The sequence below is a fragment of the Lontra canadensis genome, unplaced genomic scaffold (assembly GCF_010015895.1).
Source record: "Lontra canadensis isolate GAN:19392208 unplaced genomic scaffold, GSC_riverotter_1.0 scaffold163, whole genome shotgun sequence".
NCBI lineage: Eukaryota > Metazoa > Chordata > Mammalia > Carnivora > Mustelidae > Lontra > Lontra canadensis.
The window spans coordinates 561,673-585,448 of record NW_022631157.1 but is presented as its reverse complement, the minus strand read 5'-3'; the positions used below and the strand labels follow the sequence as shown (position 1 = coordinate 585,448).

Below are 23,776 nucleotides of genomic sequence, written 5' to 3'. Positions count from 1 at the left end.
CAACCCTGTGCTTCTTGCTTAGGTAAGGCTGGCTGCCTTCCAGGCAACCTTTCGAAAGGCCCCGGAGCCCCCTCGATTCCGGAGGGACAGGGATCTTGCCGGTGTGCCCTGGCCCGTGAATAGCGAGCCACCGCGCGGATCACATCGCACAACGCACTGTAAGGCCCGCCTGGTCTGCTGCACCTCCGCTGCACCGGGAGCTCACCTCCACCAGCGCCCGTGGCCCGGCCCACGGGAGCCGCTCAGTCAGCATTATAGGTTTGCAGTCAGTGAGCGGAGTACCGAGCGAAAGGGACCACAGCGCGCCCGGGAGTCGGCAGCTAGACGCCCGGCCCGCGCCAGGCCCCAGTGCGCCAGCTCAGCCTGCACGCCGCGCGCCCGCGCGCCAGCCCAAGCGGCGGGCGAGGGGGGCCCCGCCCCCGTCCCACGCGGCGCTCCCGGAGGCCAATAGAAATGGTCTGCGGGGCACCGCCTCGACACGCTATGCACGGACAAGCCAATGGGCGCGCTCTGCGGCGAGCGCCTCTCCCGCCGCGGATTCGCAGCCAGCCAATGGGAATGGCCGGCGTATCCCTCAAGGGGGCGGAGCGGGCGGCGGGGGCGCGGAGTCCTGGGACGCTGTGTGGGTGGGGGCCCACTTCTCACGTCCGCGGTACAGGCGAGCGAGCTTTCGGCTCCTTCCCCGCGTAGCCAGCGGATGATGGGGGCTCTGGGCGCCCGGCGCGGCCTGGAGTGGCTACTGGGCCTCTACTTCCTCTCCCACGTCCCCATCACTCTGCTCCTGGACCTGCAGGTGGTGCTGCCGCGCGAACTCTACCCGGTCGAGGTGAGGGCGACAGTTAGTCCTGTCCGCCAGTCTTCGAGGTTGGGGCCCCTGCGCGCGCTGTGGTTGTACGCTGGCGTCCCCAAAACCTCCCGTCCTCCGCCGGAGCCCCCCCGTACCCCGGGTTCTGGTTCTGCTCCCCCTTTCCCTACCGCCCTCTTAGGCCCTTCCACTGCTCCGGCCCCTTCTTACCGGTCAACTCGACGTCTTGCTTGGGGTTTTCCTTGCCCCAGACCCTTACCCCAAGCTGCTTGGTGCAGACACTTTGGTCCTTTTGAAGACACTCCTTCCCTGGGTCTGTAAGGCCGCACCCACCACCTCTGGTCGGTGGTATTTGAGGGAAGTAGCCTGGGTGAAACCAGTGTCTCAATCACGTGCTGGATCTGTGTGTTCTTTGAAAGAGCTCTAAAATACCGTCTAATCCCAAAGAGATAGTGCAAGTGGAATTAGACCCGTAGAAAGGGCATGCACAGATCGTTCCTTCAGGATCAGGATCCCCCAACTTCAAAAGCTCGTAAGTAAATTAAGGATACCTTTTCAAATCAGCCCTTGTCATTAGGTTCCAGTAAGAATGATCACCTGAGTAGAAATCAAGGCAAAAAGCCCCATTCTCTGGTTGTTGAGTATTCTTTACCCCAAACATTGCTTTAATGCTTGTCATTCCTTCAGGGCAACCGTTTTATTTTCTCTGGTCTTTTTTATGTCTGGACCCCGTAACCTTCCAGTAACCTTCCATGAAACTCGTGTCCTCAGTTCTGTGCTTCTCCAGATTGTCTGCAGAACTGTGAGCAAGACTGACTCGTCTACCTAAGTAATTGATTTTGCCTCTCTATGTCTTTAGACGTTTTTTCTCTGCAGCGCAGGGATTCTTAACTTTAGGTCCAGGAACCCCTTACAGGGTATGCAAATTGTGCCTTGTATTTTTCTGGGAGGAGAGTCTACAGCTTCCATTAACTTTTCTAGGGGTCTGACCTTCCCAGAAAGGCCACTGCTCAACAGTGTGCCCCACTCCATAGTCCTTTTGTTTGCCTCTAGATCCCAAGCGTATCAGGGAAGACTTCTGACCTACCTTTTCTTGAGAAAACTGTAGGAATTGATTGGCAAGAACATTGAACTGCATTCTGAGGACCTGGTTCTTTCAAGAGCTGCCTTGGTATCTTGGGCAAGTCCAGGCTGTGTAGCCTCACCTGCCAAGTAAGAGAGAGCTGGTTGAGCTTGTGAGCTAGCCATACCGCGGTGTGAGTTTCCTGTTGCCGCTGTAACAAAATACCGAAGCACTGGGGCTTGAAACAACTTACTGGCTCACGGTTTTGGAGTTCAGGAGTTCAAAATGCATCTTGTTGGGCTGGTTCCTTTGCAGGTCCTACTGGAGAATCTGTTTCTTGCCTATTCCAGGTTGTGGTGGCTGCCAGTGTTCCCTGGCTTGCGGACATACCAATTCAATCTCTGCTTCTGTCATCGCTTTGCTGCCTTTTCTATAATTCGGGCTCCCTCTGCTCCGCATTTATAAAGGAGGCTTACAATTACATTCAGAGACAACCAGCTGGTCCGCATAGCTAGCCTCCCCAACTCAGGACCCTCAACTTAGTCACATCTGCAGAGTTTCTTGCCGAAAAAGGTTAGGTGCAGAGATTCCAGGGGATTAGGAGGGGGATATCTTTTGGGGCTGTCATTCCGCCTGCCGCACAGTCGCACTCTCAGAAAGCTTCCACAGCTGTGCACCAGCTGTTAGTTGCCTGGAAGAAAGGAGAGCCTCGTGTGTGGCTTGCAGAGCCTGTGTGACCAGCAAAGCTCGGGCAGGCTGCCTGCTCAGTCTTTGATGTGAATCCCTTTAGGACTGGGCACTTCTGTTCCTCCGGGTATTCCTGACTTAACAGCTGGGACTTTTATCTTTTCTGAATGTGCCGTTCCCCCAGGTCCTTGCTCCCCACTCACTGAATACAATAAAAATGCGTGGAGTGTCATAAAGACCCCATTTAAGCTTATATATTTGATTTGGTAAAAAGTTTTCTCACCTTTATAATATTGACTTATTGTAAACGGTCATGGGCAAGCAGAATCTGGCCAAATTGTGCGTACGTGTGTTTGTCTGTCTGATGCCATTTGAAGGTGTTAGCAACACGGGGGCATCCTATTTTGAAAAGGTTGTGTCTCTTTTCACTCTTGTTGCTTTGGAGTAGAGTTTGAAGGTTTTATTGGTTCTTTATGGGGAAATAATAAAATCCTTGAGTTATTCTCAGGTTCTCTTTGAAAAAGTTCCAAATCTTAACATCTGTCGTGTTTTTCTTCCCTACATAGAAGGAATTTTCCCCTAAACTAAAAAGTTTGCAGAGCTCCCATAATGGTTAGGCTAAAATTTGCCAATTAAATACCTTCCTTGGTTTGAACAGATCAACAATTGGACAAACTTTTACTATGAAACAGTAAGGATTTCGTTTGACTTAGAACTTGGAGAAGATGGGGAAGCATTTTGTAATATCGTTTGCAGCTGGGGAGCATTGCTTCTGCTAAAATAAGGAAAGATGGGGAGCACCTGGGTGGCTCAGTCGGTTAGGCTTCTGCCTTCAGTTCAAGTCATGATCCAGGGTCCTGGGATCGAGCCCCTCAATGAGAAGCCTGTTTCTTCCTCTCCTGCTGTGCTCTCCCTCTCTGTCAAATAAATAAAATCTTCAAAACAAATTTTTAAAAGGTGAGCGTCTATGTGTGAAATCAGTCTGTGCTCTCGTTCTTCTTTTTAAGAGAGAGCATGATCGAGGAGGGGCAAAGGCAGAAGGAGAGAATATTAAGCAGGCTCCACGCCCAGCAAGGAGCCCAGAATGGGGCTCAATCTCATGACCCGAGTGGAAATCAAGAGTAGGACGCTTAACCAACTGAGCCACCCAGGCACCCTCATGCCCTCATTCTAAGGTAGAGAAGTACCTTTGCAACTCATGGTTTAGAAATCCTTGTGCAAAGGCCAGGTAAAAAGTTTAATGGTTAAGAGTGTAAGTTGAATCAAATGTGAGTCCGGTATAAACCTTTTTTTGGGTCTTAGCTAATAGGAATAATTCTTACTAACAACAGTTGCATGCTGAGATTTTAATAAGATTAAACTTGAATTTCTCTGAATATGGGTTAATTACATTTAATTACGTAATGGTAACATTTACTGTGTGCTTGCCATTGTTCTAAGGTCCATGTACATTAAGTCCTTTCATCTTACCAATAGTGAGCTAAGTACTATAATTGGGAAACAAATTTCGTGAGATTAAGCACTTTGTCCAGAGCCAGGAATTGGGTCCCCAAGTCCCATGCTCTTCACTCGGCCAAGGACCTATGAGTTGCCTTCCATCTGCCCTTGTCCAGGCCTTGGTCTGGCATCATGTGGCTATTATGTGACTGTGGGCAGGTGCTTGGGTCCTAATTGATTTACTTCCAGAGCTGGCTGATTAGATTATTTTAAATTTTGCTAATCTCATCCTGCAGCCCTTAGAAATCACCAGGCTGTATAGAACTGTCTGGATTTAGGAAATAGGTTGATCTGAGAGGTTGTATACAAATTGAATAGAAAATGAAATTCAAATAAATCAGAGAATGCCTTGTAAATCTTAGGGTAAATCTTCAAAGCAGGTCATTCCCTTAAATTTTTTTTTTAAGAAAATCTAGAAAGCAGGGCGCCTGCATCTGCCTTCGGCTCAGGTCATGATCCCAGGGTCCCGGGATTGAGCCCCGCCTCCAAGCACAGCCGAAAGCCTGCTTCTCTCTCTCCCACTCTCCCTGCTTGTGTTCCCTGTCTTGCTGTCAAATAAAATCTTTAAAAAAAGAAAAGAAAATCTAGAAAACAAAAAAGGACCTTAAATATTTGGTCCACGTTGCTTGTTCTACTGATGAGGAAACAGAGCCCAGGAGAGGTGCAGGGACTTAAGCTTTAAGAGTATTTTCTATGCCATTACCTCCCTGAGAAGTGCCTAGAAGGAAGCCAAGAGTATTGCTGTAAAATTTTGATTTCAAATCAAGTACGAATATCTTTTGGTAGATAAGGTTGTTGAGCCACAGCCTTTCTGAAAGTAAGATCAGCCTAACGAAATGTTTGTTTCTGGATATTTGCTTAAAAAGGCTACTTTCAGCAGTGAGGCCTTATTTCACAATAGTGAGCCTTTATCTTTTGATTAAAAATTAACAGGAAAAACATCTTTGGATTTTCCATTACAGGCTGAATTCTGACACTGGAAGTTGCCTTGATTTATCATGAAATCAAGAAATGTTTTTGGTTTTGGAGGCTGGTGTGTCAAGACAGGGTGTAAAATGCAACAGACCTTCAGTAGTCTGTGTGGTGTGGGGAGCCCTGGGCTTTGGGCCCTAACAAAGGGCACAAGAGGGGCAACCTCAAACCTTCCTGCTTCCTTCCTCTGCTGGCAGCCGTGTCTTCACGGATGCACAGTTTCTGATTTAACAGTGGTTAGAGGGGTGGGCAGCCAGCTGGAACCCAGACTGCTAACGGTCAGGCGGTGACACAGCCTAGAAGCTCTGTAGCTTGTGGTTTGGGCAGTGTGTTCTACAAATACCCTCCTGGTCTCCTAAAAGAACACTCTTCAGAACTAGAGTAGTTAAGAATGATGAGGAGCTTGAGATTTAGGGATTAAATTGTCTAAAATTGCATCTTCATAGAGGTTAAATTGATCTCCCTTCTTCCATCCCCGCCACACCCCCCAACCCACCCCCAAAAGGCAAACGCAGTTCATTTCTGTGTTTGAGGCGGTCTGGGCCCTGGAGCCGGGTGTGCGGCCGCTTCTGTTCCAGGCTGGATGGTAGGATGCTTTCCACAGCTGTCCTTGACCAAGAAGGAGACTGTTGACAGATCCATTGCCTTTGTGTGCTCATTCGGCCTACTATGTGCCAGCTGCCGTTGCTCATGACAGTGGGCAACGCAGCAGGCTGCGTATTGTCACAGAGTCGTGAGCAAATGCTGGGTAGCCCAGAGGGCGTGGAAGAACTGAGAGAAGCTTCTAGGAGGATCTAGTGAGTTGTTTGGAAGTGACCACCTGGGCTGCGGTGGGACGGAGCTGTGGCCTGTCCCACCAGGTGGCTGTACTCACAGTGACCTTTCTCTTTCCTCAGCTGACAAACCTGCTGAAGTGGTACATGAAGGAGTTCAAAGACCCTCTGCTTCAGGCCCCCCCAGCGTGGTTTAAGTCCTTCCTGTTTTGCGAGCTTGTGTTCCAGCTGCCTTTCTTTCCCGTAGCAGCGTACGCCTTCTTGAGAGGTCGGTAACTAGTGGGGAAATCCCATTTTTGCTTTTGAAATGAGGTCCCAGAAATCTTTTGGGAAAGTGTCTTGGAGAAGGGGAGCAGTCCCCTTAAGGGTGACCTCGGGTGGGGTGGGGATGGCAGGAGACATTACTTGGGGTGCAGGCCTGTGCCTGTGCTTAGCTGGGAACCTCTCCCGCACCAGGGGCTGCTTGCAGATTGAACTCGTTCCTTTTTATTGTTTTGGGGGGTTTTTTGTTCGTTTGTTTTTACCCCTGCAGAATTTTCCTTTCATCATTGGTTTTTATGTTTCTGACTTGGATAGCACCAGACTGGCTTTTATGCAGTAGCATCATCCCAGAAGGGTTTCACTTCTCCTTTATTCTTACAGTGTTCCCCTGGGACTAACACTTTTATAAAGACGGGGCCGAACTCCCGTACATAGTAACTAAGCTCATATACCCTTTTTCCCACTGGAGACCCCCAGCTCTGTCTTGGCAGAAGCTGTTGGTCTTCTCACCCGTATGTAATTCCTTAACAGATGCTGTTGGCAGGCCCCGCCCCCGTGTCAACTGTTAATGGCCATTTTACTGCCACAGAGTTGTTCTGAATCCAACTCCAACCCCCGCCCTTGGTTCTCTGGCGGTCCCTGTGCTAGAGCCCCAGCTCCGGGCGCTAGGCAGCATTAGAGCACCCCCAGTCCTCCATTCGTTTGCCCTGGGAGGGGAGCATTCAACTGGAAGGAGCGAGCAGGCATGAAGAAAAGCGGGGGGCCCCCCCAGGGTCATGAGCAGACCTAATGCTTCTCTCTCCCACTCCCCACTTCAGGAGGCCGCAGGTGGATCCGCACCCCTGCAATCATCTATTCAGTTCACACCATGACAACGCTCATTCCAATCCTCTCCACGTTTCTATTTGATGATTTCTCCAAAGCCAGTGGTTTCAAAGGACAAGGACCTAAGACTTTCCACGAAAGACTTACCCTCGTCTCTGTCTATGCCCCCTACTTTCTCATCCCTCTTATGCTTCTGCTTTTCATGTTGCGGAGCCCCTACTACAAGTACGAGGAGAAAAGGAAGAAAAAATGAATGACAATAGTAATGACTGGCCCCAGGGGGAGAAGCCCACAGCGTGGTTTTCCTATTGGACCCGGTATGAGGAAAACTGCTCAGAACCCATGCCTCCAGTAGCATTTGAAACACACCAGCAACACACAAAGAGCAAGACTCTGGCAGGAGCCACATCAGAACCTCGCCTTCTGAGGACACTGGTGCCAGCAGACCAGTCAGCTGAGCACAGACAGAAGGGTGTGGGCTGGCTTATAGGGAAGCAGTGCCAAATACCTCCCCGTGGCCCCGAGTTCCACTGTGAGCAGGACCAGACCAGATCCCGGATAAACTTCCAAGAATCGTGGTCTGCTTGGCATGTTCATGAGTCCCCTGACCCACAGTGCACATGTGATTCAAACCCTTGACTCCTGATTCTTTGCAGCATATCCTTTATCAGCAAAATGAAGAGTGGGATTTCTGGGGTCATTTTTAAGTTTGAAATTATGCCTCTTTAATATGCATTAAAAACTATCATGGCTTTTTTTTTTTTTTTTTTTTTTTCCTCCACCCTTGGTTGGGGGAAAGTTTCTACAAGAGGCCTAAACTCAATTTTACTCAAGGGTCAGCTCTGGCCTAACTTTCAGAAATGGATTAAGCTTGAAGGTGTTTTGTTTCTGTATTAAACAGGTCATCCCAGAAAAACTTTTTTTTTTTTAATCTCCTGATTCCTTCTTTCCAAACCTTAATCTTCTATGTTTTTACAGACTACCTGAAATTAAGTCCCTTCCCTCTGAGGTCTGGTGCCTCACACCTGATGTGGAGTGTGCTTCCTATTGGATAACTGCACATTTCCTGAGAGTTTCGTCATCCTTCCTGGCTTGTTCTCTTGAGTAAAGGGGCAGCAAGGCATGACATGTCCATTGTGTAAATGCTGGCTTGCTTCATTGGGTTCCTTGCTTTCTCTAAATCATACTCAGGGTCAACTCAAAACACCCACACATACCTGTGAACACACATGGGAAATGAGAACTGGTCCTGTCTGGTTCCCTCTTTTTGTCTGTTTTGCTCACAGGCCATGCTGGTCTGCTTGTTGGGAGTATCATCTGACTCATGTGTCTGGTCCAAATAAAGGCACCTGCTGACCACTGCCTGATTTGTTTCGTGGCCGAGGGAGGGGCACGAGAGTCCAGGGTTCTCTCAAGGTCTTAAATGTACACTTCAAGGGCACCAGGAAAAGAGGGAGATCAAAGCATTCGAAAACAGTAATTTATTGCTCTTCCTTTCCAAAGCTTTGTGAAATTACAAAAAAAAAAAATCGAGTTTACAGACTGCTCAGGTCAGGTTAAGAATGCCAAGAGGTGAGAGCCTGGACCACCGTGGCTGTGGGTGTTCGCCAGCAGCTGCGCACAGACCTCTGCGACAAGCTCCCTGATTTGTTTACTGCCTTCAGAGATGCTGCATTCCTTACACACCATCTCTCAGGACATACGTGGGCCATTAGTCAAGTCACTGGAACAGCATAGAGGTTTTTTGGGGTTTGGGTTGGTTTTTTGCCCTCCTATAAAATTTTCAGTTCATTTCTGAAAAATAAATTGGTCAATAAATTCATTTTGTTCTGCTTCTACTTTACACAGAGCTTCATATTCAACCCGATACCTGAAAAACAAAATTGTTAGAAGCCCTAAAAATGGATGAAATAAACCATGCATTTAATTCTTCTAGAGAAGAAGATAAATGATTTAAATGATGCCAAGAAATAGTGTGAGTACACAATGTAGAAGTTAGGGTAAGAAAGAACAAAGAGTGGGGCGCCTGGGTGGCTTAGTGGGTTAAGCCTCTGCCTTTGGCTCAGGTCATGATCCCAGGGTCCTAGGATCGAGCCCCGCGTCAGGCTCTCCTCAGCAGAGAGCCTGCTTCCCCCTCTCTCTCTGCCTGCTTGTGATCTCTCTCTCTCTCTCTCAAATAAATCTTTTTAAAAAAGAAAGAACAAAGAGGCAAAGCCCAGCTTAGGGACACACATGAGAAGTCTCCAGCCCCAAGAGGTGTTTTCCTTTAGGAGAACCAGCTGAGTCTGGACACTTGCTACCTGAGCTTTCAAGCTCTCAATATTAGAGGTGGTTTTAAGAAATTTTCTTGGGGCACCTGGGTGGCTCAGTAAATCATTTGCCTTCAGCTCAGGTCATGTTCCCAGGGTCCTGGGATTGAGCCCCCCATGGGGCTCCCTGCTTGGCAGGGAAACTGCTTCTCCCTCTCCTACTCCCCCTGCTTGTGTTCCCTCTCTCACTGTCTCTCTCTCTCTCAAAATCTTTAAAAAAATTTTTTTTTCCTTTCAGCAAATGTAATTTTATTTTTTAAAAGATTTTATTTATTTGACAGACACACAGCGAGAGGGAACACAAGCAGTGGGAAGGAGAAGCAGACTCCCTGCTGAGCAGGGAGCCCGATGTGGGCTCAATCCCAGGACCCTGGAATCATGACCTGAGCTTAAGGCAGATGCTTTACTGAGCCACCCAGGTGCCCCTGTAATTTTATTTTTTAAATCTTCAAATCAGGATGACAAGTGAGACACTATCCCTGGGAGAACAATGATGAAGAAGGATAAGAGGTGACCATTCGAGAAGGAAAAACAGAATTGCAATTAAGTAAAGAACTTGCTTTACATCATAACTTCTTACCTTTCAAGCTGCATTTTCTTTTCCGCTATTAGTGCTTGGAGTTGCTGCTGTTGGGCTTCTCTCTGTTTTGCTATAGATTTGAGCAAGTTCCGAGCACCAATGGCCTAGAAAAACAGTATCACCGAAGAAGGTCATGGCTTCATTAAAACTGTCTTCAGCATTAAGTCCTCAGCCAAGGAAGGGCCACTGGGGCTATCTCAGTGTCCAGCTAGCAAGACAGTTGAGCCCCAGAGCCTTGGAAATGAGGAGGAGGACTACCAGCATGACCCCAAGTGCCTGACAACACCCAGACGGCAGCTTCGGGGTAGGTCTATGAGCATCCCCGACTCTGACACACAGGTGGTCAGCGGCCCATTTGATGTGCCATTTAGCCTGGGGTCATTTGCCAAGTCCTTGACACCCTGCATGCCCACATGCTTCACTTATAAAACGAGCGTAAAACCACCTATCTCGGTGATATGACGGTCAAAGGAAAGAATGACAAAATGTACTGGCATGTAAGAGTTTAACAGAAGGTTAACTGTGCTCATTACTAAAATCCTGTTTTAAATAAAGAAAAGCCCACCCCCGCCCCCCAAGAAAAAGTCAAGATGGCAGAGGAAGAGTGAATGGGCCAGGATTTAGAAGACATGCTGATCTTACCTTCATCTTCTCATTTTCTGCTTCTTTTGCAAGCTGGTCAACAAGCTCAATTAAACCGCCAACTATTTTCTGAAACTGGCCAATTTCTTTCAGGGAAAGAACAAAAAAAAGATTTTATTTTCTCTGCATCCCCACTCCCTCAGTGTTCCCTTGTGGCAAGAGGGCATGGCTAACTGCCCCTTCTAAATTGTGTCAAAACAATTTGGTGCCTGCTGACCTAAAGTCTTCCACCCTTAGTCTAAACCAGGAGAAGGGTGGCCAGGTGCCCAGAGCTGGACAAGGGCCCAGTGGACTGTGAGTCCCAAGTGAGCCAGCCAGTGACTATTAACCTTAGGTATAAGAACCCTGATGGGCCCATCCTCCGCGCACTCTCTCTCCTGCTTTCCCAGGAGTGACAGGAAGCACAAAGGGCCACATTCATAGAAGGACTGACTCAGGACATGAACAGAGCCTCCTGACTAGCCCCAGATAAGGAACTAGATGTCAGTTAATGGTGGTTAGGGGGGCAGGGCCTTGCCAACCATGACCAGAGTTAATACAGAACTCAAAGCATTTAAGGGCCTCATCTCCCATTTGCTTCTTTCAGTGTCCTTGGGTATGGTAGGACCTCATTCTACTGAGGAGTGAACTAGACCCCAGGAGGAAGGACAGCATGCAGTGAGAAGACTGGCCACAAAGCTCATGCTGCCTTTCACCAGCCAAGCCCTGTAGAGGCTAAGGAGAGCCCAGAAAGCTCAGAAATCCCTGCTCTTCAACAACAACCACAGAAATCCCTGCTTTAGCGAGAGCTGCTGTCACTGGGCTTACTTGCCTGCTAGAACAGGCTAGGACAGGTGTCCTGGATAACTAGCTAAAAAATGACCTCAGTGAGTCTGTTGAACTTCCAGGAAATCAAATCGTGAGTACCTAACTCTTCCCTACCCTCAAGCCCTAGTTCTGTTACAAGGTTTCTGAGGCAAAAAAAATCAAGGATGGGAAAGCCTCTCTCCATTTCACCATTTGCCTTGATCGGTGCTCTGTGTCTGACTACATGCGAGCATTAGAGAGCAGGGAGACAAGGTCACTGGTACGTGGGAATTCACAAAGGCCAGACACAAGTTCCAGGGAGCAACTAGGCCCATTCTGGCAGGGATGACAGCTACGTGGGGTGTGGAGGCAGAGCACAGTTGGCACAGCTCAAAGCTGAGTGGTACCACATCTCCCCAAATGACACTCACTGTCCACAAAGTCCTTGCATTCTTCCTTGAGCTCTATGGTCTGCTGGGTAACCTCAGGGTCCAACACGCGCAGCTTGTTCAGCTCGTCAAAGTGCAGCCCAGCTTCCCCCAGGATATCCTTGGCCATAGCTGTGAAGAAAGCAGCCTCAGTCCCCGATCACTTCCCAGCCACCCAAGGAAATGCCCACTTCCAGCCCAGCCCCACTCCTACCCCCAGACACCAGTGCCAAAACCCCAGACGCTCCTCCAAAGGCTCCCCTTCCCTCTGCCTCCACCTCTCTGAGCCTCACCTGTTTCCCTTCCGGCTTCCCTAGAGAAGCTCTGCTCTGCTCTGAAGGGGTGCTAGTGGCAGCCGGGAGGTGTGTCATAGGAGCAAGGGTCAGGAAAGAATAAAGTCCAGTTGCTTGTCACGGGCATCGTTCGTTCAACACACATTTCTTGAGTGCCTACTACATGCCAACACTGCTAGATGCGGGGGGTACAAGGATGAGGGCGACATGGTGCCCGCCCTGGAGGAGCACATAGTTTAGCTGGAGGAAGACAGATATGGAAACTGAGAAAGTATACTGTGTTAAGTGCTTTTACAGAAATATCACGCAAGTGTTGCAGGAGAACAGAGCAGTTAACAGGGTGAGGGAGTAACATTCGAACTAAGTTGTGAGAAGCTGTAAGTATATTTGTCCCCAATTATGTACCCACAAGGACACGAAAAAGCTCTTCCAGCACAGCCCTAGCATAACACCAAAAGCAAGTAAAAGAGGACATCTGCATGACTTAAAACTGAGAGTTTAAAAAAAAAGCCAGGAATAAAGATATTACCCACAATGTCTGCCACAGACATGCTGGCCTGAACTTGGACCAAAATTGGTTCCATCTCTTTCTAGCAGAAAACGCAAAAAGGAATGAAGCGTCAGCAAGAACGTACCAAGTGAGGAGGCTAGGGAAAGGCTTCCCAGGTGGAGAGAACAACACGGACAAGAGTGTGAGGTCACTGAAACAGCCAGAAGACCTAGAAGATGAAAGGACCAAGAACGGAGCTGCAAAGGTTAGCTGGGGCCAGATCAGTAAGACCCTGTGTGTCCAACTCAGGAGTCTGGGTTTCTTTCTGCAGGCAAGAGAATCAGCAGGGAGATCTTTTCCCTTCCCAGGCCACCCTGCATTCCTGGTCCAAAGGATGCCTCAATTCTGGGAAGGACACACTGAAAAATCACTGTTGTTCTGGCAAACAGACACCGCACGCGCGCGCGCACGCACACACACACACACACACACACACACACACATTAAAAAAAACACACCCTTTCCAAATAGGGAAGCAAGGCTACTTAGGTCTAGCCATTGGCTGCCATACCAATTCCCAAACCCCAGGTGTTCCAAAGGCTCTGCCACCACCTGGCCCTGCACCAGCCCATTCCTCTGCTCCCACCTCCCCCAGCTGTTTCCCTTTGGGCTTCCTTAGAGAAGATCTGTCCCAAATGCCGTGATAATGGGAGTAACTTCCCAGAGCAGGTATCCCATAGGAGGAGCAACAGTTAAAAAAAAATTAAGTCCCCCACCCACAAGAACTCATTTTCAAGACAGTCCAAAATCCAAATTTAGAGAAGAAATCTGATTTCTTTTTTAAGATTTTTTTTTAAAGATTTTTATTTATTTACTTGTCAGAGAAGCAGAAGCACGGAGAGCTACAGGCAGAACTGGTAGAGGAGGCAGAGGGAGAAGCAGGCTCCCTGCTGAGTAAGGAGCCCGATGTGGGACTGGATCCCAGGACCATGACCCCAGCCGAAGGCAGATGCTTAACCAACTGAGCCACACAGGTGTCCCAAAATCTGATTTTTTTTTTAAGATTTTATTTATTTATTCGACAGACAAAGATCACAAGTAGGCAGAGAGGCAGGCAGAGAGAGAGGAGGAAGCAGGCTCCCTGCGGAGCAGAGCCCAATGTAGGGCTCGATCCCAGGACCCTGGGACCACGACCTGAGCCGAAGGCAGAGGCTTTAACCCACAGAGCCACCCAGGCACCCCCAAAATCTGATTTTTAAAGGAAAGTCTTAAATTCAAAATTTTAAAGGAAAAACCACATCTAACACTGTGGGCCAACTAATGCAAGTCTGTAGACTGCCCATGTATGACTGTGGCCCAGAGCCCTTGGCCTACTGTACTCCACTGAAGGAACCAGGCTAGCATCTTCCTTTTGAAACATTTTAATCATCCTGAGCTTCCTTTTAATCCAGATTTTTAAAAGATTCATCTTCCTGCTGTTCTGTTACATTTACACATACAGTCCGAGCATTTAACACTTACAGGGCCCAGACCAGCTGCTCTAGAAAGCCTCCAATAACCTAAGGGATCAAATATCTGCTTCCACTTCCACTCCCTTCCCTGAGAGGATGCATTTATTCAGAAACATTTCTGATCTCTGGGCAGTAAACAATCACAAGTGGTGAGGACAGTATGAGGAAAAGCACATGGGTTAATATGAAGCTGCAGCAAGAGGACATAATTCATATGGGGGGAGGATGTCTCAACAAAAGTTTTTTTTTTTAACAATTTTTCAAGGTTTTATTTATTTTTTTGAGAGAGAAGGAGAGAGGACAAGCAGGCAGAGGGGCAGAGGCAGAGGGAGAAGCAGGCTTCCCGCTGAGCAGGGAGCCCAACATGGGCTCAATCCCAGGACCCTGGGATCATGACCTGAGCCAGAGGCAGATGCTTAATTGAGTGAGCCACCCAGGTGCCCCTCAACAAAAGCTTCTGAAAACTTGACACTCAAGCTGAGACCTAAAGAATACCCAAAAGTTTGCCAAGTGCAGCAGGAAGGAGGCATTCCAGGCAGAAGGAAAAGCATGTGTGAAGATCCTGAGGTGAAAAGAAATGTAGTGTATTCCAAGAGTTGAAAGGCTGGCGTAGTTAGAACCCAGAGAACAAGGGGAAGTGTGGAACAGGGTTAAGTCTAGATGGGAAGGCCAGAGCTGGCTCATGGAGGGCTCTCAAAGCCTCAGTCATGAGCTTGGATTTGATCATAAGGGTAGCGGGCAGCCAGCAGTTTTCAGTAAAGAAGCACAGTCATATCTCCCTTTTAGAACGATCACTCTGACCTAGGATGGAGAATGAACTAGAAGGAACAACAGTAGGGCTACACCTACCTTGTTCATCACTGTAACCCTAGCATCTAGCACAGTGCCTGCACATACTGGGCACCTGCACTCAGTAAATGTCTGTGGAACGAATGACTGGAAACAGAGAAGGCTATTACAGTAACCAAAGTTTGGAGCTGAAGAAAAGTGTTCCAGTTTGCGATTTCACGTAAGTTGATGGCATTTGGCAAAGGACTGATTGGATGTAGGGGTTTGGGGATGAGGGAAGGAAAGAGGCAAGCAAGATTCCCACGTATCGGGCTTGAGCGCCAACTCTATGTTCGGAGGGCAGAGTTGAATGAGATGGATAGGACCCGAGAAGGAGGGCAGGGAGAGGGTTCCCAGCCGACCGTCAGATGCCCTCCCAATTCCCACACGTGCGTGTCTGGGCATCTGAGGAGACACCGGGCACAAGAACCGCACTGAGCTCCTGAAGTTAACTGCAGAGACACTCTCTCCACCCCCTGGCTCTCCCAGATCACTCCCGGCACCGCGCGCAGGCGCCATCCGCGGGGAGAGGGGAAGGGGCACCGTGCACACAGGAAGACCTGGGTGATGGAGCTGGCTGTCCACACTACGTAAACGCCTTGAACTTATATGAGCTGCAGTTTTCTCACAAGACCATTGCGAGCATCAGCGCGGAAAGCTCCAGGTCCAAAGTGGACGTCGCACCGCTCGCAAAGAATCGCGCGGAATCCCCACGTTTCTTTCGGCCTGTCAGGTTCACTCGCCCCAGGTCCGCCCGCGTCCTCCGACTCGCAGTCGCTGCCTACCTGCCAACCCCGTAGCGGCAGCACGCTGCCGCCCGGGCTGATTCCCGCAACCCGGTTCTCTCCCGGGTCAGCGGCAGCCGGTGCCTCGCCCGCCGGCCTCAGCTGCTGCCACGGCTACAGGACCTGTTTACCGGTAACGTCATTACCTGACTACGGAAGTACTTACCTCGCCCAACCCGCAGAGCCTGCTGGGAAACAAGCCTGAGAGGAGGGACGGCTGCCTACAAGATCCAGAGGGCTTTGCGCCGGAAAGGCTGCCGGAAGTAGCTGAGCGCTCACCCCGAAATGCTCTCAGGGGCCCCTCCCTCCCCAGTGATTGGGTTCTGGGCAGGGCCGGCTTTAGAGTCCCAGGTTGAGGGGAGGGCGGGGTTGGGCCGCGGCTTAGGGCGGAGTCCGCGGGTGGAGGATGTGAGCTCACAGCCCCGGATTGCTGGCGGGCAGGCGGCCACAGCGCAGGGCGGCGCGGGGTCGGCTTGCAACCCAGCTGAGAGGAGAAGCGCCCCCCCCTGGGACGGTGAGAGCCGGGGTGCGGATGCCCTGGGGGGCAGGATGGACGGGTCCCGAGCTGGAGCAGAGGTTCCCACCCAGTCCTGGGGAAAAGGCGTGGGACGGCGTAGGGGAGATAGCTCAAATCCTCCACTGGGATGGGTGTCAAAATCGGTCTCAGTTTCTCGGTCTTGAGGAGGGGGTGCGGGCCGGGGAAGACTCACCACAGATCAGAGAGTTGGTCTGGTTAAATCTTTCCAAACCCTTTGGACGAAGTTTAAGATTTACACCTAGGATTTCTGCTAGATCCGCCCCCTCTATCCAAGATCTGTTACCCGCCCGCCACCGCCGAGTGTGATGGGTTTCTGGGTACTTCTTCCTTTAGGACTCCACCTTCTATAGCCGTGGTTGTTGTCGTGCCCTTTAATCTGCTTAGGTTCCCTTTAGCCTCGCTAAGAGAGACTCGGATACGCCCTCAGCCCCAGGCATCCCCAAGTATCCACACACAAAGTCCGGAAGGAACAGCGGTGAGGCTATCAATGGAAACTTCATTCTCATTGGAATTACTTACTGAGGCGTCACCTGCCACAAGATTCCTGGAGCCCAGTGGTCTGGGAGCCCAATGGTCTGGGAGGAATCCGAGCTGGCAGCATCTGAGCTGACGTCATCCAGGGGCTCAAAGCAATTGCTTTGTAGGCCCTGTTGGCCACTGCCTGGCCTTGAGTTCCTTTACTTTGGCAGAACGTATGTGTGCTTGCTTTGAACCTGGGGAAACTGGAGCTAGACCCAAAGTACATTGGGAACTTGCTAAAACCTGTTAAGGGGTGGACTTACGCCTTTGGGGTGAGCCAAGGAAGGTGAGGTGATTTCATACTATTCATGTGTTACTTAGGGATTAGGCAATCTGCTGGCAAGGGTTCATCTCATCCATACTCCGTTCTTGGGGCAAATGAGAGGCTCCTGGACCAACCACCGAAGAAATTAGGTACTTCACAAAGCACCCGCTCTGGTCCTTCCTTGGACATTCTTCCTAGGGGCCTACCTAAATCTTTTTAGGGACAGTTTTCAGTCTAACAAACTGATATATATTAAATACTAAATATATTAAATGCATGACATTGTGCACTGCTTCTGGATCTCACAGGAGGCGGCATGCAACCGTTAAGCTTTTGCATGTTGTGAGGACTACAAGGCAATTTCGTCTTTTTTTATGTCTGTTACCAACACTGCAGTCCGAGCCTCTGTTTCCTCTGGTATTCCCGCTTGCTCTCCTGCACCCTTATGATCCGTTCTCTACCAGGCAGCCAGAGTGATCTTTTCAAAATGTAAATAACTCAGATCCTGTCACTTCCTTGCTTCAAACCCTCCAATTGATTTCCATCACAATTAGTATAAAATGCAAACTTTTTCATATGAAGCAGCCCCTGCGTGGTCTGACTTTACATCAAGCCAACTTCCCCCTTTTCTATGCACTAGACATCTTGGCCTTATTTCTGTTCCTAAAACTTGTGGCTAACTGAGAAACTTTGCACTCATTCTTCCATCCATCTGGAATGCTCTTTCAGACTTCAGCTGGAATGTCACCTTCCCAAAGAGGCTTTCCCTGGCCCCATCCATCTTAGGACTTCTCCCTAGTCACTCTCTTATCACTAGCTTAGTTATTGCATTTCTTACCATCTGGAACTGCTCGCATATTTATTTTCTTGCTTATTATGTATATCTTCCCCCTAGAAGGTAATCTCTGTGAGACCATGACTTACTTGTTCTCTTCTATATCCTCAGTGCCTGGCACATAACAGGGGACAATAAATGCTAACTCTTACTATTTTTATTCTTGTTAACGTTATGTTGCTTCTTTGTACTCCTTGAAGGCAAGGCCCATATCTTTCCATCTCTCTGTCCCTACTGCCTAACAGAGTAGGCACTCAGTCTTATTTACTCACTATATGAATTAAACGAAGTAATGTCGGTTAAGTCGCCTAGACTAGTACCTAGAATACAGTAAACCTGCAGTGAATGTTTGCTCTTTTTTTCCAGTGGATGAATTGTAGTGATTCCTTAGAAAACCAAGACATATAATAAAGAATCTAGCTCACGAGGGGTGACCTAGCTCTGCCCTCCTTTGCTTCCCTCACTCCTCCCTCCTATGAATGCCTATCAGTGTTTCAGTTTCCAGATCACTTCGTAGTTGTTTTGAGATTTACCATCTTTGTGAGCCCCTTCTCCCCAGTCTTGTGGGCAGGGAAGAAAGGAAGAGATAGGGCTGGGCCTCATCTCAGGAAGAGGTAAAAATAACCATCCTGTAGTTGTTCTGTCCTGGAAAATGGTGACAATTTCAGGAACCTGGGACAGGGCTGGGACCCAGAAAGGGGAGGGTCAGGAAACTCCGCTGGGGCCAGGGGAACCTCTGCCAGGTACACTAGCCGGTTCCCTCCAGCCTAGCTCATTCCCTGCTCTCTTAAAGCTGCTTTTACTTTGCTTCCCGAAGCCAGACTGTGGTGGTGCTCAAAGTCAGCCCTGGTACAGGCTGCTTCTGAGCCTGGAATATTTAGAAAGGAAGTACATCCTGTCTCCCTCTGGCTCCTGGGAATCTCCTGCGCTGGCAGGATTCCTGGTACGTTTGGTGGGAAGTCTTGGGTCCTGGGAACGAGAATTGGACTGTGGTTCCCCAGGGTAAAACTTCAGCTGCCCCGTCCGCTCCTCAAACTGTCTCAGACTAACTCCAAGGGTTTGCTTGTCCTCCTTGCTGCTGAGAGCTGAGCTGAGGCTCAGGGAGGCCGGCGAGATGGTGGGCAGGCTCTGGGAGACTGCGCTGGTTGCTGGTACCATAAAGAAGAGCAGGGATGTCTTCTCTTGCTGTTGCCTCGGGCCTTAGCCTCTGCCAGGGAGGTTCTTTGCTTGTCAAGGAGAGAATGACTGCATGGTCTCCTCGCATCCCCTTGCAGCTGAGGGTTTTGCTCGGCTAACTCCTGTCTTCTCTCCCATCTCCTGCTCACAGTGCTGAGAGTATGAGGCTCTGGCCTCCACTGGCCACTCATTCGTGATCCTTCCACCACGGCGGAGCCTTCCAAGCCGACCTCCTGCCGTGTGGTGATCTACCTGCAGCGGGAGATGTCAGGGGATACCTGTCTGTGCCCAGCCTCGGGGGCCAAGCCCAAGCTGAGCGGCTTCAAGGGAGGAGGCCTGGGCAACAAATACGTACAGCTCAATGTGGGGGGCTCCCTGTACTACACCACCGTGCGGGCACTAACCCGGCACGACACCATGCTCAAGGCCATGTTCAGCGGGCGCATGGAGGTGCTGACCGACAAAGAAGGTGAGGCATCAGGGCTCGTTGGGCCAGCTGAGGAGGGAAGGAAGTGTTCCTGAGGAAGCTAGTTTGGGGCAGGGCTCAAGCGTGGCAGGTCTAGACTCTAGATTCCCTCTTCCTGTTTCCCAGTGCAGATCTCCTTCGCCTGGAGTCTTGGGTAGAGCCTCGGAATTCTTGGAGGTTGTAGGTAGAAGGGTGTGCGCTTACACATTTTCCAGGGTGAAGATCCATACTTCTTAAATATTCCCAAAGGACGAGATGCTCCCGAGAACCACGGTCATAGTGAGTGGGCAGGACACAGAAGGCAGGCAGGTCCTGGCACTGTCCACGTGGCCAGCGGTGGGCCTGAGTGCTCCTGAGCTGAGACCTCCGTGGGCTGCCGCGTTGCCTGGAAGGCCTCTGTCCCCCGCAGTCCAGGCCAGCCCGGGTGGAAGAGAATAGCCACAGGCCAAAGAGCTGGAGGTGGTGTTCCCGCTCCTGTGACCCTGTGCTGCGGGCCGCCCCCAGGCTAGTCAGGTGGCCTTTGCCCGCTGCTCATTCCTGGAGGCAACGAGTAACCCTGTGCGGCCTGTCTGAATCCTTAGGCTGGATCCTCATAGATCGATGTGGGAAGCACTTCGGCACCATTTTGAATTACCTCCGAGATGACACCATCATCCTCCCACAGAACCGGCAGGAAATTAAGGAACTGATGGCCGAAGCCAAGTATTACCTCATCCAGGGGCTGGTGAGCGTGTGCCAGACTGCTCTGCAGGTACGGAGCTGAAGAGGGCTCAGGTCCAGGAGGTTCGGGGTCGGCTTCTCCCTGCAGGGCCATCAAGGTCCAGTTCCCAGAAGGTCGCGTGACCGGTAGGGTTGGGAGTCCAAACCTCGTTGTCAGATATGCAGGGTGCTGCCCAGGCCAAGGATGCTGGCAGCCAGTCATTTGGAAGATGGCGGACTTGGGCAGTAGGGGACTGAGCCTAGTTTCCAGTTTCTCCACTTTGGTATCTGGATTTTAGGTTTTCTGGAAATGGGCTTCTGCCTGCCAACTGGCAGTTCCTATGGCCAGATGCCTCCTCGATAGGCAGACGGTAGCCTTGGCAGAGGGGCTCCGACAGCTCCTGGGGAAGGCCTGGCTTAGCCTAGCAAGCAGGAGAGCTCAGAAAAAGATTCTCATTGTGTGTGTCACCAGGACAAGAAGGACTCCTACCAGCCTGTGTGCAACATCCCCATCATCACCTCCCTGAAAGAGGAAGAGAGGCTCATTGAATCCTCCACCAAGGTACTGGGACCCCGGTGGGCTGTGGGCAGGGGAGGATGGGACCCTGGCCTGGCCCTCACGCTCTCCTCCCTCCCAGCCCGTGGTGAAGCTGCTGTACAATAGAAGCAACAACAAGTATTCCTATACCAGGTAGGGTGGGCAGCTGGGGGCTGGGGTGGGCAGGGCTTGGGGAAGGGTGGCAGAAGTAGCTAGAAGGACTAGGCAGCCAGCCATGGGGTAGGAGACCCGAGAGAAGCCACCTGCATTCCTGGCTCCGTTGGCGCAGGTCTGGGTCTTGAGGCGGGAAGAACAAAGAGAGAAGGGAGGTGAGGGCAGAAGCGTTTGGAACTGGGTGCTGGGCCCTGGCTGGGATCTAGAGGAGAATGAACCGGAAACCGCTCCCTCCCCCTCACCTCCCCCACAAGCGTGTCCTGTCAGGCAGCACGCCAGGGGTTTTCCCGGAATTAGCTTCTGGGGTGGAGGAGGGACCCTGGAAGCCCATGGCTGGGACTCCTCCTAAGCCAAGCTCTGTGCTTCACAGCTGGGCCACCCTTTCCCTTGCCCATTGTCCCCTCAGCTGGCCAGTTAGGTAGACGCTGAAGGCCACGGACTCAGGGAGTCCCCTCGGACAGACATGTTGCCGGCATCCCCCCTACAGCCAGGGAACAGACCCTCCTGCCGTGACAGCTGCGAGCCTCCCTCCTTCGGGGCCAATGAGAGGAGACCACCCTCCCTCAGTTCTCCCTGCTTTAATTTCCGAACAACTCCCCTCCTCTTCCTCACAGGCCCCCAAATCCAGAGGGTCCCATCTGACCCCTTGACTTTTCCTCAGTTCTGCGTGATGGGGAGGAGGGGACACACCCAGTCAGCACCCTCTCTTGTGCTAGAATGTCATTCCCAGGCCCACTGGCCTTCTTGGGTTTTCCAGCAACTCGGACGACCACCTACTAAAAAACATCGAGCTGTTTGACAAGCTCTCCCTGCGCTTCAATGGCCGCGTGCTCTTCATCAAGGATGTCATTGGCGATGAGATCTGCTGCTGGTCCTTCTACGGCCAGGGCCGCAAGCTGGCCGAGGTGTGCTGCACCTCCATCGTGTATGCCACGGAGAAGAAGCAGACCAAGGTGTGGGGGGCCTCCCTTTGCGCGGGCGGGGGCAGGACACAGCCTAGGGCAGCCCCAGCTGGGCCTTTCATCACCGGGAGCCAGAGGGCGTTCGGTTTGCTCTGTTTTCCCCAGACTCACATGATGGTGCTGGCAAGGACAAATTCAGTTCGGGGAGTTTGGGGAATGGCCTGGGAATGCTTTGTCCTGGTCAGCTGAGAGGCAAGAACAGCATGGTGTGGCGGGAAGGACTGGGTCTTTGGAGTTGGCCCAATTTAGGTCTGAATTCTGGTTCTACCGTGGACCTGTTTTCTGGCCTCATACAAGCTGTTTAAAGCAGCTGGGCCTTAGTTTCCTCACCTGCAAACAGGGGCCTGATAGTATGCAGTCAGTGGAAGTATTAGGAGAACGTGGCAGTTCCTAGGAGCAGCAGTGTAGGGTCTGATCACCTCTCTGGCCCTGGCTAGTCAGGCGTTCCTGGTTACCAGTTCAGCCCCTGCAGTAACAACGCAGCGCCAGGTGCATGTGAGGGATTCGACAGGTGACAGTTAATGCAAACTCAGCAAACCCTGTTCTCCACTCATAATTGCTGGAGCAGTATTTAAGGCTGGCTCTGAGCACAAGGCCAAGGCCCTAACCTCCCCACATGCTAGCCCGCTGTTCTGGGACTGGGCGGGGCACGGGTGGCATGCTAGTCTTTGACGTCCTTTTGTCCACGAATCCAACTCCCCACATCTCCTCCAGAGAGAGGCTTCCCCTCCCCCTCACGAGATGGGAAGCCACCTGTCTTAGGAGAGCGTTTGGGAGGAACTTAGCCAGCCCAGGGGCAAGGGCCCTGCCACATTGCAGCCTCTGGGGTGAAACGTCGCTCGGTCCTCTTGTTCCCCTGAGCCCAGGTGGAATTCCCAGAGGCCCGCATCTATGAGGAGACACTCAACGTCCTCCTCTATGAGACCCCCCGAGTCCCTGACAACTCCTTACTGGAGGCCACCAGCAGGAGCCGCAGCCAGGCTTCCCCCAGTGAAGATGAGGAGAGCTTTGAACTGCGGGACCGGGTCCGCCGTATCCATGTCAAGCGCTACAGCACTTACGATGACCGGCAGCTCGGCCACCAGTCTACGCATCGCGACTGACAAGACCCTCAGGGAGTCAGGGCACGGGACACCCTGTCTCCCGTCCTGTGGAGCCCTGCCCCGTTGGCCACCCCACACTGCTGTTGGCTGGATTTCTGCTCCAGCACCCAGAAGCATGACAGGAGGGCAGAGGGCCTGGGCAGGAGAGGGACCACATTCCTTTGCCCTGCTCCCTGAGCACTTCAGGATGACCCAAGTCCTGGATCCTTTGCTCACCCTTCCTGACAGGGAGCTGTGTCTGCCCCTGGGGCAACTGGGCTGACCTGCCCATGTCCCACGAGAACAGTCCCCTTGACCCCTTGCTGAGTGTCCTTTGGCTCTACTGAAGGGCTACCTTTAAGGCCTCTGGGGAGATCCGTGGGGAATGGGCTCATTCTGGTGCTGTGGAGGCCCAGTTTCTTATAGAAGGTGGGGCTTCTTTTTCCTTGAGGTCTTTAAGCACAGGCTTCATGACTTTGGTTTTTAAAAAATTACCTAGGAAATGAATAGCTTGAACTCTAATAATGAGGGGACTGGGCATTTGTGCTACCCCTCTAGGGTGCCAAGACCCTGGGTAGGGCTGAACCCTTGGCCTTCCTTGATGCCTTTGGCATCTGTTTCTTTAAAGCACTTTGTACTCTTACTCAATTTGTATTCTGCCCTGACCCATATCATCTTTTTCTGACTCTAACCCCTCTTCCCTGCAGAATCAATCTGAGAGAGGGGCTAGAGAAGCAATAAAACAAAACAAAAAACTGACTAGCTTTGGCTTTGCTGGGCTGGCCAAGCAGCCAGCCCAGAGAGCATGCAGGAAAGAAGGACATTTAGGTTGGGAACTGTGGTCCTAATAATGCCCATGAGAAAGGACATTTTAAGGTCATGTAATGGACTCCTAGGGCTTAACATGATTGCTCTTTTTGATTCTCTTGCCCTCAGCCACAAGGCATGCTTTGCTTTACTTTCTGGAAACCCAAAGGGCCATTACAG

General features: G+C 51.0%; 3 protein-coding genes across 5 annotated transcripts; 2 read left to right on the top strand and 1 right to left on the bottom strand.

Moving 5' to 3' along the window:
• Nucleotides 1–661: 661 nt before the first annotated feature.
• TMEM97 (transmembrane protein 97) lies at nt 662–8,243 on the top strand. Its single transcript, XM_032845321.1, has 3 exons — nt 662–826; nt 5,921–6,065; nt 6,877–8,243. Exons 1-3 carry the CDS (start codon nt 698–700, stop codon nt 7,134–7,136), a joined length of 534 nt encoding a protein of 177 aa, XP_032701212.1. The 5' UTR covers nt 662–697; the 3' UTR covers nt 7,137–8,243.
• Nucleotides 8,244–8,352: 109 nt separating this feature from the next.
• IFT20 (intraflagellar transport 20) lies at nt 8,353–15,675 on the bottom strand. 2 transcript variants are annotated; one of them, XM_032845322.1, is made up of 6 exons: nt 15,536–15,674; nt 11,922–12,161; nt 11,632–11,760; nt 10,415–10,500; nt 9,773–9,876; nt 8,353–8,753 (listed from the first exon to the last, which is right to left on the bottom strand). In XM_032845322.1, exons 3-6 carry the CDS (start codon nt 11,756–11,758, stop codon nt 8,672–8,674), a joined length of 399 nt encoding a protein of 132 aa, XP_032701213.1. In that variant the 5' UTR covers nt 11,759–11,760; nt 11,922–12,161; nt 15,536–15,674; the 3' UTR covers nt 8,353–8,671. The 2 variants fall into 2 exon arrangements, with proteins under 2 accessions (XP_032701213.1, XP_032701214.1); XM_032845323.1 differs by lacking the exon at nt 11,922–12,161 and having other exon boundaries at nt 15,536–15,675.
• A 260-nt stretch (nt 15,676–15,935) lies between these two features.
• On the top strand, nt 15,936–23,542 carry TNFAIP1 (TNF alpha induced protein 1). Of its 2 annotated transcripts, none has more exons than XM_032845338.1 (7): nt 15,936–16,049; nt 19,020–19,337; nt 19,916–20,085; nt 20,506–20,595; nt 20,672–20,724; nt 21,503–21,698; nt 22,574–23,542. In XM_032845338.1, exons 2-7 carry the CDS (start codon nt 19,133–19,135, stop codon nt 22,808–22,810), a joined length of 951 nt encoding a protein of 316 aa, XP_032701229.1. In that variant the 5' UTR covers nt 15,936–16,049; nt 19,020–19,132; the 3' UTR covers nt 22,811–23,542. The 2 variants fall into 2 exon arrangements, with proteins under 2 accessions (XP_032701229.1, XP_032701230.1); XM_032845339.1 differs by having other exon boundaries at nt 15,938–16,061.
• The last annotated feature ends 234 nt before the right edge of the window (nt 23,543–23,776 follow it).

Bases quoted from the DNA above. Each gene is read 5' to 3' on its own strand.
- TMEM97 (XM_032845321.1), top strand. From the start codon at position 698: ATGATGGGGGCTCTGGGCGCCCGGCGCGGCCTGGAGTGGCTACTGGGC. The intron at 827-5,920 runs GTGAGGGCGACA...CTCTTTCCTCAG, and splicing joins GCGAACTCTACCCGGTCGAG to CTGACAAACCTGCTGAAGTG. The intron at 6,066-6,876 runs GTCGGTAACTAG...TCCCCACTTCAG, and splicing joins AGCGTACGCCTTCTTGAGAG to GAGGCCGCAGGTGGATCCGC.
- IFT20 (XM_032845323.1), bottom strand. From the start codon at position 11,758: ATGGCCAAGGATATCCTGGGGGAAGCTGGGCTGCACTTTGACGAGCTG. The intron at 9,877-10,414 runs GTAAGATCAGCA...CTGTTTTTCTAG, and splicing joins CAGAAAATGAGAAGATGAAG to GCCATTGGTGCTCGGAACTT. The intron at 8,754-9,772 runs GTAAGAAGTTAT...TTTGTTTTTCAG, and splicing joins AAGAAAATGCAGCTTGAAAG to GTATCGGGTTGAATATGAAG.
- TNFAIP1 (XM_032845338.1), top strand. From the start codon at position 19,133: ATGTCAGGGGATACCTGTCTGTGCCCAGCCTCGGGGGCCAAGCCCAAG. The intron at 19,338-19,915 runs GTGAGGCATCAG...CTGAATCCTTAG, and splicing joins GGTGCTGACCGACAAAGAAG to GCTGGATCCTCATAGATCGA. The intron at 20,596-20,671 runs GTACTGGGACCC...CCTCCCTCCCAG, and splicing joins TCATTGAATCCTCCACCAAG to CCCGTGGTGAAGCTGCTGTA.